Below are 11,003 nucleotides of genomic sequence, written 5' to 3'. Positions count from 1 at the left end.
GCTGGGGACCTTACAAAGTTTCCTGTACTTCCATTCTCATCCAGGACAGCCATCTCCTTCCGTTAAATGAAGGAGCACAACACACACGATGCGACTGATTTTTTCGCCTGCACTATCGTCAATCCATCTACAGAGCACAAGGAGAGTTTCAAGTAAACGCCAGTAAAGAAACCCTACACATCAGATGCATGGCTAGGTAGAGATGACTGCTGCAGTAACTGCCACTTTCACTTAGAGCCCAACGGAGAGCTTTGATTTGTGGCTGGGAATAGGTAACCCCGCGTACTACACAGGGCAGGTTCCGACCGAAAACAGATGAACCATTTGTTTCTGGTGATTCAAGGATTTATCCTGATTGCCGTCCCTACGATCCCAGCCCAGCAGCACTGTGCTGAAGGGGCGATGGCAGAACACGTGCCCTCCTTGCTTTCACAGACAAGACCTCACAAGGAAGTGGTACTGTACCAAAATAACTCTGTTGATTTGCTACTTTGCATTAAAAAAATGAGACTATTATAATGTGTAGGCATACATGAAAGGGCTGCATGAAAACCAAGCTCAGCTGACCGGGACATGGAGGCCCAAGGACCTTGTCCACGCTCGGGGGCAGATGTGTCTTTGCAAGGAGGGTGCTCCTTCCCTCTAACTCACTCCTCTTCTCCCTCACAAAGCCCTCGCAGGCACCTTACAGCGTTCAGCTGTTACAGAGAAAATGAGATACTGTGGTAAGACAGCTCAAAAAACTGGACTGCCCTTTTGCTGGGTTCGCAGGGAAAGCCAGTTCCTGCTGGCAGGGGTCTGCAGAACGGGCTGGTGGTCCCTCTGCTCAGCGGACTAAGGCAGCCTGCAACAGCCTGAAGAGGTTTGGCCCTGGTGAGAACAGACAGGACAGGGATGCTTCTGCCCCTTGTGATTCCATACAAACCCGTGCACCGAGGATGCTGCAGCCTCTTCCATGCAGCTTCATGCCCAGGAAGGAGCCGTAGCTGCAGTCACGGTCAGGACAACCCACAGCAAGGCTGGCACAGTCGCGTAAGACCCTTTGATGCAGTATTTGGCGTTTATTTAAAGATTTTCATCTAAGGATCTCGTGTCAACCCAAGGTTATAGATAACAGCGATGACTAGATTATGCTGGAATACCCTAAGGCTTTTTTTTTCTACTTTGGGCTGTTAAATAACACCCGCTTTTAGGCTGTACTAGAAAAAGGAACTGAACAGTCTCACTCGAGGTTAAAAAACAAACAAAAACCTGAAAGGACCTAGGGCACTTCTGCGCTGTCAAAAAGTTACATTAACTAATTACAAGCATTACAAGTCTTAACAAAAGAGACAACAGAGCCCAGCTACAGCACTAACTCCTACAGACTCTAAATGCTCCATTTAGATGGAGTTCCCAGAAATGCCCCCTTAGCAATAATAGTCATAATGTTTAAAAAAATCTTTTTGTCGGTCTGCAGCTTATGATTCTCATATTTGCGTGTTTCTAGACTCCAGCCAAGACCAGATTTGGTGGCGTTGAGCCTTATACTTACTCCTCGTGCCTCAGTTTCCCAAAAGTAGAGGCTAATGACAACACTTTAAAGCAAGCACTCAGTATTTCGCAAGGGCAAGTGTTTTCACGGTAACACTGTCACTCACTCCCCACAGCACAGGGTCTTGCAGCTCTTCTGGTTTGACTGTAGGCCGAACCGGAAATTTGACAAAAAAAAGGCTGGTTTGCACATGGGCTTTCAAGCCTTATTTCACACAAGAGCTTTAGATCAAAATAAGAAGCAGATCTCCAAAGTATTTTCATTCATCTTAATTTCTAGGTTTTTAAGCAATATTAGTGTTACATAGGGACTTTCAGCCTGTTGAGTTTTGCACAAGGCACAGTTAAAACTTTCAACCAATATCTCTAATTGCAAAATGCAGACAGGGCTTTCTGTAAGATTTAAGACATTCAGTTTTTCTTTCGTTTTTTTTTTTTTTCCTTAAAAAGAATTGGGTCTCTGTAACATCTTCCCCAGATTCTCATCCCCCCCCATTACCACTACTCCTGCGGTTTCACTGATGGCAGTATGACTAGGAAACCTAAGAAGAGAAAAAAACAGAGACACATGGCCTATGAAGTTCTCCATCTCCTGTTTTTAGAGAAATCACTTTAAATACAGCAGTAATTCCAGAGACGAACATTAGAAGTTAATGACTCATCAAAAGAACAGGAAATAGGAAACTTTAAGACCTTAAAGGCACAGCAAATAGAAGCTATTTCATGTCATGTACCACACAACCACCCTAACTACAGTGTGTCATGCCCAGTGGGGGGAAGCAGCATTGGAGACCATCTATCACAGTAATTATGCGATGCTGGAGGGAGCATGACTTTATTTTTTATTCAGTTTGACCCTGCACACCATCAAAATGGGAGACTACAAACATCTGAAAAGTGATATATGGGTACCAGCCAGCACTTAAACAAGAAAGATTTGTTAAAAAAAATCGAAGTAAATAATTCATAGGCCAAATTCAATTCTCACTATATATTGGGAATTATCCCCCTGAAGTCCAAGTTAACTGAGATTTGCCCCAATGTAACACAAGATTTCACGTGAATACTTGAACTCCAATTCCATCACCTAACTTTAGGCAGAAATAATTCTTCACGAAGCCTCTAAAACTACTGTTCCTCTGCCTCCAGGCCCAATCCTACCCTCCTTCTGTGCAGAGCGCCACATCCTCAGAACCTTGTTCTGCACCGATGCCTGAGGAACAGGTCCATCACGAGTAGGAAGACGAGCACCCTTCACCCCAAACAGCCAAAATCCACAGGCATCCCCTTCTGTTCCTGTGTTTTTGGTGTACAATCCACGAAACCTCCGCCTTCCCTGGACACTGGAGACTCGGTGCCTTGCGCCTGCGTGCAGGTAACACGAGGAGTGTTTGCCTCCCTGTCTGCCCCGTCGCCGCCTGCCCAGCGCTCCCCATCTGTCACCCACCGCTGACTTGCTACAGATTACTTGAGGATTTATTTTCAAGCAGGATATAGGGATGAAAATAGGCACTACTTTGTCCTCCCACTCCTGAGCTTCTACCTATTTGTTTCATTAGCTTCTTTTTCCGTTGTCAGGGTATCATGGTGTAAGCTCTTCAGGGCAGAGACGGCCTTTGTAAGAGATACGTGTGCGGTGCCCACCCCGGTGTGCCCAGCCTCACTGACCGAGGCCTGTCACCGCTGCAAGAAAAGGAGTATTAAATACTGATGTTGAAATCCTGTGAGTCAAGTTTTCCGACTCAGGCCCTGAACCAATGAAAAACTCTCCTTTATCGCCAAGCAGCGCCTGCCAGCTCGCAGACCGCCCTTTTACCAACCGCGCTCTGTTCGTTTCCAGGTTTAGTTTTCATTAAAATGCAGCTCAGGATTAAAAGAAGTCAGCTGGATCTGTATGGTGGGGTAATTTGCACTATTGCACCAGCATACAGTCTTAGTGACGCTCCACCAACGTGCCCTCCTGTGTCATCCTTAGCCGTGCTGCCAAAAAACCTAGTAATCAGCCCAATGTATGAAGGGACAATTCTCTGCTTCATACACCGGAAGGCAAAGTATGTTTCTACAAGCTATTGGAAGTAGTTGGTTTAGGGCAACTATTTTGGCAAATACGAAAACCTCCTTCTCCACTGCATTTTCAAGGCCAGGCTGGATGAGGCTTGGAGCAACCTGGTCTAGTGCAAGGTGTCCCTGCCCATGGCAGGGGGTTGGAACTGGATGACTTTTAAGGTCCCTTCCAGCCCAAACCGTTCTGTGATTCTGTGATTTTCCCTGCATACGCTACTTTTAGAAGAACAAAAACTCTGCGCCGTTCAGAAAATCGCATCGGTAACAGAAGGGGGAGCAGAGCTGCTTTGACCCACAACCTTAACCTAAACATTTTTTGCTTTGTGTTGTTTATGAAAGCTATTTATTGCAGAAGGGGGGTGTGTGTGTGTGTGCGTGTGGTGGTGGAGCACCTAAAATCCTCACAAGACTACTTAACATTTACTGGTGAAAACGCAGCATTTCAGTGAAATTCGATATTTTCTTTCATCAAAGGCAGGGAGCCTCAGCCCACATGTTAACAGCAATGTAACAAGCCTACTGTATGTGCTACAACCGAAGATCCTTTTCCAATTAGAATTCATTTAGGCTGGGGGAGAAGGGGGGTCGGAGCAAAGAGGTGGCTCTGGAATTGATCTGAAACTGGAATTCAACCATTCTGTCTGGGAGCATTAACCGCTCAGCTGGGAATCCCAAACACTTGCTTGCACTCTGCAGCACACCAGAAGTGAAAGAGCGATGTTAGCAGGAAGAACTGTTTGTCCCTGGAAAACTAAGGAAATGCATACAAGAATGTTTCTTCTTCTATGGAGGAACAAGGGGGGGTGGGGGGGGGGGGGAAGTCTGTTGCATTGGGGGAAAAAACCCTCAACATTCTTTAATTTTCCTGAAACTCACGTCTCAGTTTGCTTTTCCCTTCCAGCTCCGACAGAGTCTCCAGATCGAACTCATTAGCGTTGGTTAAATCCAGGTTTGCTGATAGAAACGTGTGGGACAGCAAACAAAATCGGTATCAGGCCTTGAGAGAGGATGTGCCTCTTTAATTGAAAAAGGCAGAGTAATCGTTCATTTATTTAACCCAGAGATGATTATAATCTGAAAACCTTGAAATCCTCTTACACAACAACTGTTTTGGCAAGCCCCTCTGTGTTCCAACAAATATTAAACTGTGCTTGCCATTTGTCTAAGGAATCTTGTATTAATAAACATGAAGAAGAACACTTTTACCTCCCACACTCAATGACAGAAGAAAACAAAGACCAGCTGTATTCATCAATGGATCCTTGTTCTGCACATAAAGGCTAATTACATTTTACTTCAAGCCTACACATGGAAAACTTTGCTGCTGCCATCTTGTCAAATCCAGCTTCTGATATTCCAGCTGACAGACTGCACTGACTGGCACATAATAAACTTCTCTTTGTCATTAACACCTTCGGTGCCCTGCATGCCGGGGATTGGCGGGACGCGGGGCCAGGGGCACGGGCAGCGCCCCCCGATCCCGCTGCACCGGGATACCTGCCAGCGGGCGTGGGGAGCAGCGGATTTGTACGGAGTGGGATGGCACGAGCTACTCTGGCCGAGGAGTTTACTTTCATCTGCAGACGCCGTGCTAGCATCAAGCTGGGGGGGTACCGCCGTACCTCGCTCTGCACAGGGACATTTTGAGAAGATAAACAAACAAGTTGACATAACGATTTCCAACTTCAAGATCCCAACAGCCAGTCGCACAGACAAAACCCAGACTCCTTAATGCTGATCCTGAAGACTTCTTACTGTCTATTTCTTTTGCTGCCTTTTTTTTGTTGTTGTTGTTTGAGAGATTTTCAAAGTTACAAACAGTTGAAAGACAGCTTTATTCCAAAACTGAAAATCTTAAAAGCACTGTTAGCTTTAAAAAATTGACAATTATCTTTTTTTTTCCTGAAGGCACTCCAATTCATCTGCATCAAATAAGCGTCTGTAAAACTAACAATTCTGGCCTAAGATAAAAATCACATGTTTTTAAAACATAAAATTAAAATTGGCAATACAAGTAGCTTTTCAGACTTAGATCAAAAGAGGGTTTCTTTTTAGAAAAGAATCAAACTGTCTTTCACCGTTTTTACTGGTGGCTTTTTTTCAACATTTCTCCCAGCTTTTACAATTAAAATAGATGACTCAATTTCACTGTCCACATGCAGTTCCCTTTTCATGTTTTTCTAGATTTCCATATTGCAAAATTTGGGCTCCAAACGCCACACATGACTGTTGTTATGCAAGAACTATTCCCGCCATAAATATCCAAAAGAATGATAAAATATTACTGCTGTTATTAGGCCCTACAAGTTTGTTTTCACAGTCCATTAGTTTGGGAGATAAAGTCCATGCTTAATTCCGCTTCAGGATTCAGCTCCACCATCGCTACCTTCTACACCCAGCCTTCACAACCATTCTGCTACAGCACCCAATAAACTTCTTGTCGCTGCAGATGCTACAGATTTTATGCAATTCTGTGTGTATGAGGTAAGAATCACATTCAAGATCACATGAAAATATTTCCACGTGAAAGAACGAAACACGCCACGAACGCAAACACGTGTTTTAGAGCCCATCTTTTGCTCAGAATGAGATAAATCACATTACTCGGGGAAATAGCAATATAACGGGAAGCAAACACTCTGCAAACAAAACCGCTGAAAAAGGTGAGGGGTTATTAGGTTCAGTGCCTACAACCACCGAGCCCTGACCTCTGACTGCTCCTGCAGAAGCGACCGCAAGACAAAATAAGGGCAACAGAGTCAGGTACGTGCAGGAAAACAATAAAATAAAGGCAATCTGCAGTAGGTTAAGGCTCCATCAGAAACATCATTAGTATGCGTCTCTTCGAGAAGGATGAAATCAATGAGTGAACAAAAATACTTTCAAACACCTTATACGGAACACAAAGGAAACTGGACTTACAGAGCCAACCCAAAACTTCCCTAAAATATTACCTTGAATGTTGTAAAAGGTGTTTCAACTCCAAGTGCCGATTCTTAATGTCTATGGACTGAATTCTGTAAGCTCTAAGTTCCCCAGGTACTCAGTGGGGAATCGGATGCTCAATGCTCACAGAACCACACACTAAGAAATCAAAACTTGTTGCCAGCTGGACTGGTTTTGAAACCCCTGTATTATTTGGACTGCCATGAGCCATGGTGGTGAAGCACTGGGACAGGTTCCCAGAGAAGTTGTGGGTGCTCCATCCCTGGAAGTGTCCAAGGCCAGGCTGGATGAGGCTTGGAGCAACCTGGTCTGGTGGAAGGTGTCCCTGCCCATGGCAGGGGGTTGGAACTGGATCGTCTTTAAGGTCCCTTCCAACCCAAACCGTTCTGTGATTCTATACCAGCAAGCACTTACCTACACCCAAAACCAAGACCAAGTCATTCCTCCCATCACCCTGGGCTACAGCTTCTCTTGCCCCAACAGCCTTCCCTTACCACTTCTCTACCAGAATGAGTGGTAAGGGCAGGAACAAGGGTTTTCCTCTCCGTTCACACGCCTACGTGGAAGTGGAGGTGAAGCTGGGGCTCTGGGGGATGGGGGTAGTAGGCGCATGTGTCTTCCAACCCCTGCCCTTACAGCAGGCCAGGGACACCCATCTGAAATGGCTCTCTCTTTCCCATCCCATGACCAGACACAGAAATGACTCCTTGGGCTTAATAGTGCTGATCAAAAGAATTCTTTCTCATTCCTATCTTTCCTTAAATAGGAAGAGTTTGAAGAAAAACCGCAGCAGCCTGTGACTCTGATTGTGAAGAAAACCTGCACCGATTGTGAAGAAAACCAGGGGATAACTGAAAAACCAGCCGTTAAGACAACAAGGATATGTATTTTTGAGACTATGTTCATGTTCTACTTAAAAAAAAAGAAAAATCTGCCAAAAATGCTACTCTCTGTAATTTGGGGGGAATTTGACAGTGATGACTGCTAGCCCAAAAGCAGAAAGAACCACGGTGCCTAACAGTGAAACAGAAATCCTTTACTAAACTACACTGTATTTTCACCAAGACTGGCAGATCACAATAAATATCTCATTTCTGAAATCGCCCCATTTCTAAATAAAATACAAGAGATACATAGGATAAGAAACACATAGCAGATGCAGCACCTGAGAATGAAACCAGGAATGCAGCAGCATCTGTGCCAGGAAATGTCTTGTTGGGCAGAAAAAGATATGAAAACTAATAATCTCTCTATAGGAGGCCAAATTATGACCATGTTTTCCAACACATTTGGACTCCTGAACCTCTTCCATCTCATCTGTCTCCAACAGACAGATGCAAAACAAAGGAGCAGTGATACCCTGAAGGAAGACGTAGAAAGAAAACAGTGAAATCTTACTTTGCAGTAGTTTCTTCATCGTATTTTGTTTTCAGATCAAATAGTTCTGTTCTGGTTTTTTCCAAGGCTAAAAGGCATAAACATGAAGCATTACAGCACTGTAACAGCAGTGGAAAGCAAAAAGACTACTCTTTTTTCTCTTACCCAGCCATAAATAAAGCTGTACACCTCCTGATGAAAAACTCTTTGCTTTGTCTTTCTATCTAGGCAAACCATTATTACTTGGAAAAAACATAGCTTTTGGTTTTTCACAATTTCTTACGGTATTTCCTTTACAATGCAAAACCTCCCAGTTTCTGCTTAACAAAGCTAGAGTTATTAATTTCTGATTAAGCTGGCTAAATGGCTTATTAATTTGAAGTATTTACTGCAGCAATTCAGGGAATAAAATTTGTGTTCTCACAGTAAACAAAACGAAATGTGTGCAGACCTGGAGTCTGCAAGTATGCAGAGATGGAAATTAATGCCAGGCAAAGTCATAGCAACAGGCAAGGCAGGCTGGTAGAAACTGGGTTCGGACCGATCCCAGATCACACGTATTTACCAGAGTTCAGGAATGTGTGAAACCAGAGCAAAATACAACACGGATGAAAAGCTCCACGGCCTGCTTTCATTGCAGCGGTGCTCTAACGCTGCACGTGCCTGTGCTCGGCCTTGTCCGCTGTCTGTGCCAACAGGCTGGCTGCAACACCAGCGTTCGCTTAAGGTGTGGGGCCAAAAGCTCCAATACACAAAGCAGGTTCAAGCTCTGTTGGATCTCTCTGCACTTGCAAGAGCTGTTTCACACGCAGTCCCGATGCACTTAGTGCTCTCTATCCTCCCACCTCCCGCCTGATCATTGGTATAGGTCAGCACAGCGATGCCAAACCTGTTTGCAAAGCTTGAACTTTGTGTTCGGCTTCTTCCAGCTTCGAGGCTGTCGACATCTGTGTCTCCTGCAATTTTCTGTAAGGGGGAGAGAAGAGGTGAGAACAGAGCTCGTAATCACATTAAACAACTCACTCGTATTTTGCAAATTTGGAAGATAGAGTGATTAAACGTCTCAGCTGTAATCAGACAACTGACAACACCACGCAGACTACAAGGTGCTTCAGTGGGACCCATAAATCATGTCACATTGCAATACTGTTCATACTCTGCAGTCCCACTTATTAAAATTTTAACAGTGTAGCCACCTCATAACATAAGCTGTGAACATTATACAAGAGTTGACTGCTATATAAATGACAACTTCGGTGGAAGGTTTTCTTGAGCATAATTTGTTTTGGAAATGTCACACACATGAAGAAAATTGTCACCAAGCACCCTCTGTTGTACAAAGTTAGTACAAGAAGAACGATCCATTTCCACTTTACTGTCACAATGAAGAAATCTGTTGCCATAGCTGATACAGTGACTGGACGCGGCAGCTGTTTCCGCACAGCTGGAATGGTTGCCCAGTGCAGCAACAGTACTAGCTACTCTGTAAGAAAACACGCATATTGGAAAACAAATCCCCCATTGATATTTTTGATGTAACATGAGCAAACCTTGAATATGCTCACTTTTCTTATGTCCACGGGCAATATTTTCTTGTTTGGGTGAGTTACACATGTTTTATCGTCACCTGGCCATGCAGTCGCTACCCTCCTTCCTCGACTACAAGAGTTACAAAACTCATCTCGGAAAGGGAGTTGCTCCAACATCTCCCAGGAGTCGCTGCTTTTTAGAACACTGCTTTTAAGATATTCTGCAGGTTTCAGAATTGTGAAACGGCTTATGAAACTACCAGCATCCTACTTGCACTCCATAGGGTGCATAAATTTATTCTTCCAACACTGCTGACCAGGTTAATTACTATTTATAGTGAGAAGCATGCGTCTGTTCCCTTCATACCAAATTACATACTTTGAGAACTCAAAACCTCCCTTATACATGCTTTTATTTGCATTCCACAACCTGCCACTTCATTTTATTTGTAAGGATATCTAAATGGCACTTGTTAAAGTCACTGCTTACACGCTACTTATCAAAAAGAAACCATAGATATTGATGAATTAAAAAAAAGCTTTGCATCTACCAGCAGATTCTTCCCACTCAGACCTGAACTTAAACAACCAACCCACCAACTCAAAGGCTCATGTAAACTGAAGGGCTTCCCCATTGAGTTGAACATATTAGGGCTTCAGTGTTACTGGTCCACGGGAGAACTAAATTCTTGAGGTGGGAGAGGCAGCCTGAAAGAACTCCCTCTTAAGACCCTTGGCCTTGGCACACCCTATCTGTCTGCCCACTAACCTACCAGATCCAAACATTTCCTCCTCATCTGCAAAAGAGTAGAAATGCTTCCAAGATGCTTCCAAAAATGAACGATAAAGAACTAAAGTGCTTCTCACTTTTGAGATGTACGAATATGCAAACCCTGTCTGGATAATCGAGGAACACATCCCCTCTCTGAGACCCTGCCACAGGAGCAGGGGGGATGCGTCTTTTACCCTGGCCCTTGGGTAGAGTGTTTCATCTTAAACAGCCCAGGGTTGCACAGCCTGTACAACGGTGCTGTGCCACGCTCAGCGCACACGGCAGACTGAATTACCCTGTCGGCTAATGGAGAAAGATTAGTGTCACAAAGGACAATACAGCCACTGAAGAAGAAAAGCAGGTTTGCAACCTCCTGAACCCCCCCCCCCCCCCCCGCAAGACTACAGCGAAGAAACAATCTGTCCTTGTTTTACTTCCCCACTTTCACGATTGTTTTTCTGTGCAAAGCTGAGTATCAAATGATTCCGTGTCAAACGCATAAATCACCCGAATCGCTCAATATATGAGCTGTCTCAGCACACTGAAGAGAGAGTCCTGGCTGGGAAGATTAAACAGCAAAATACATCTCTACAATACCTACAGACAGACACATGCACACTCACCTCTCCTTCTCCGCAAAATCATTTTGTAACTTTTGTTCTTTTTCAAGGGCTATATTCTCCGCTTGGTTCTTCAGGGTCTGTTCATATTCTCGGATTTTCTCTTTAAGTGCTTTTATTGTAACCTCTACAGAAAAACAACAGGGGAAGAATGAGTGTACA

General features: G+C 44.3%; 1 protein-coding gene across 1 annotated transcript in view; it reads right to left on the bottom strand.

The window, feature by feature from the left end:
- The window catches only part of CUX1 (cut-like homeobox 1), a 110,292-nt gene that overhangs the window by 95,984 nt on the left and 3,305 nt on the right, over positions 1-11,003 (bottom strand). Inside the window, exons 2-4 of the mRNA XM_010158718.1 lie at positions 10,845-10,968; positions 8,810-8,886; positions 7,942-8,008 (exon numbers count right to left, since the gene is read on the bottom strand). Of these exons, the coding sequence (XP_010157020.1) occupies positions 7,942-8,008; positions 8,810-8,886; positions 10,845-10,968 (268 nt within the window). The remainder of the gene's footprint in view (positions 1-7,941; positions 8,009-8,809; positions 8,887-10,844; positions 10,969-11,003) is intronic.

Source organism: Eurypyga helias, unplaced genomic scaffold (assembly GCF_000690775.1).
Source record: "Eurypyga helias isolate BGI_N326 unplaced genomic scaffold, ASM69077v1 scaffold3499, whole genome shotgun sequence".
Lineage (NCBI taxonomy): Eukaryota > Metazoa > Chordata > Aves > Eurypygiformes > Eurypygidae > Eurypyga > Eurypyga helias.
Note: the sequence above shows the minus strand (reverse complement) of the source record. Positions and strands in the feature narration are given on the sequence as shown.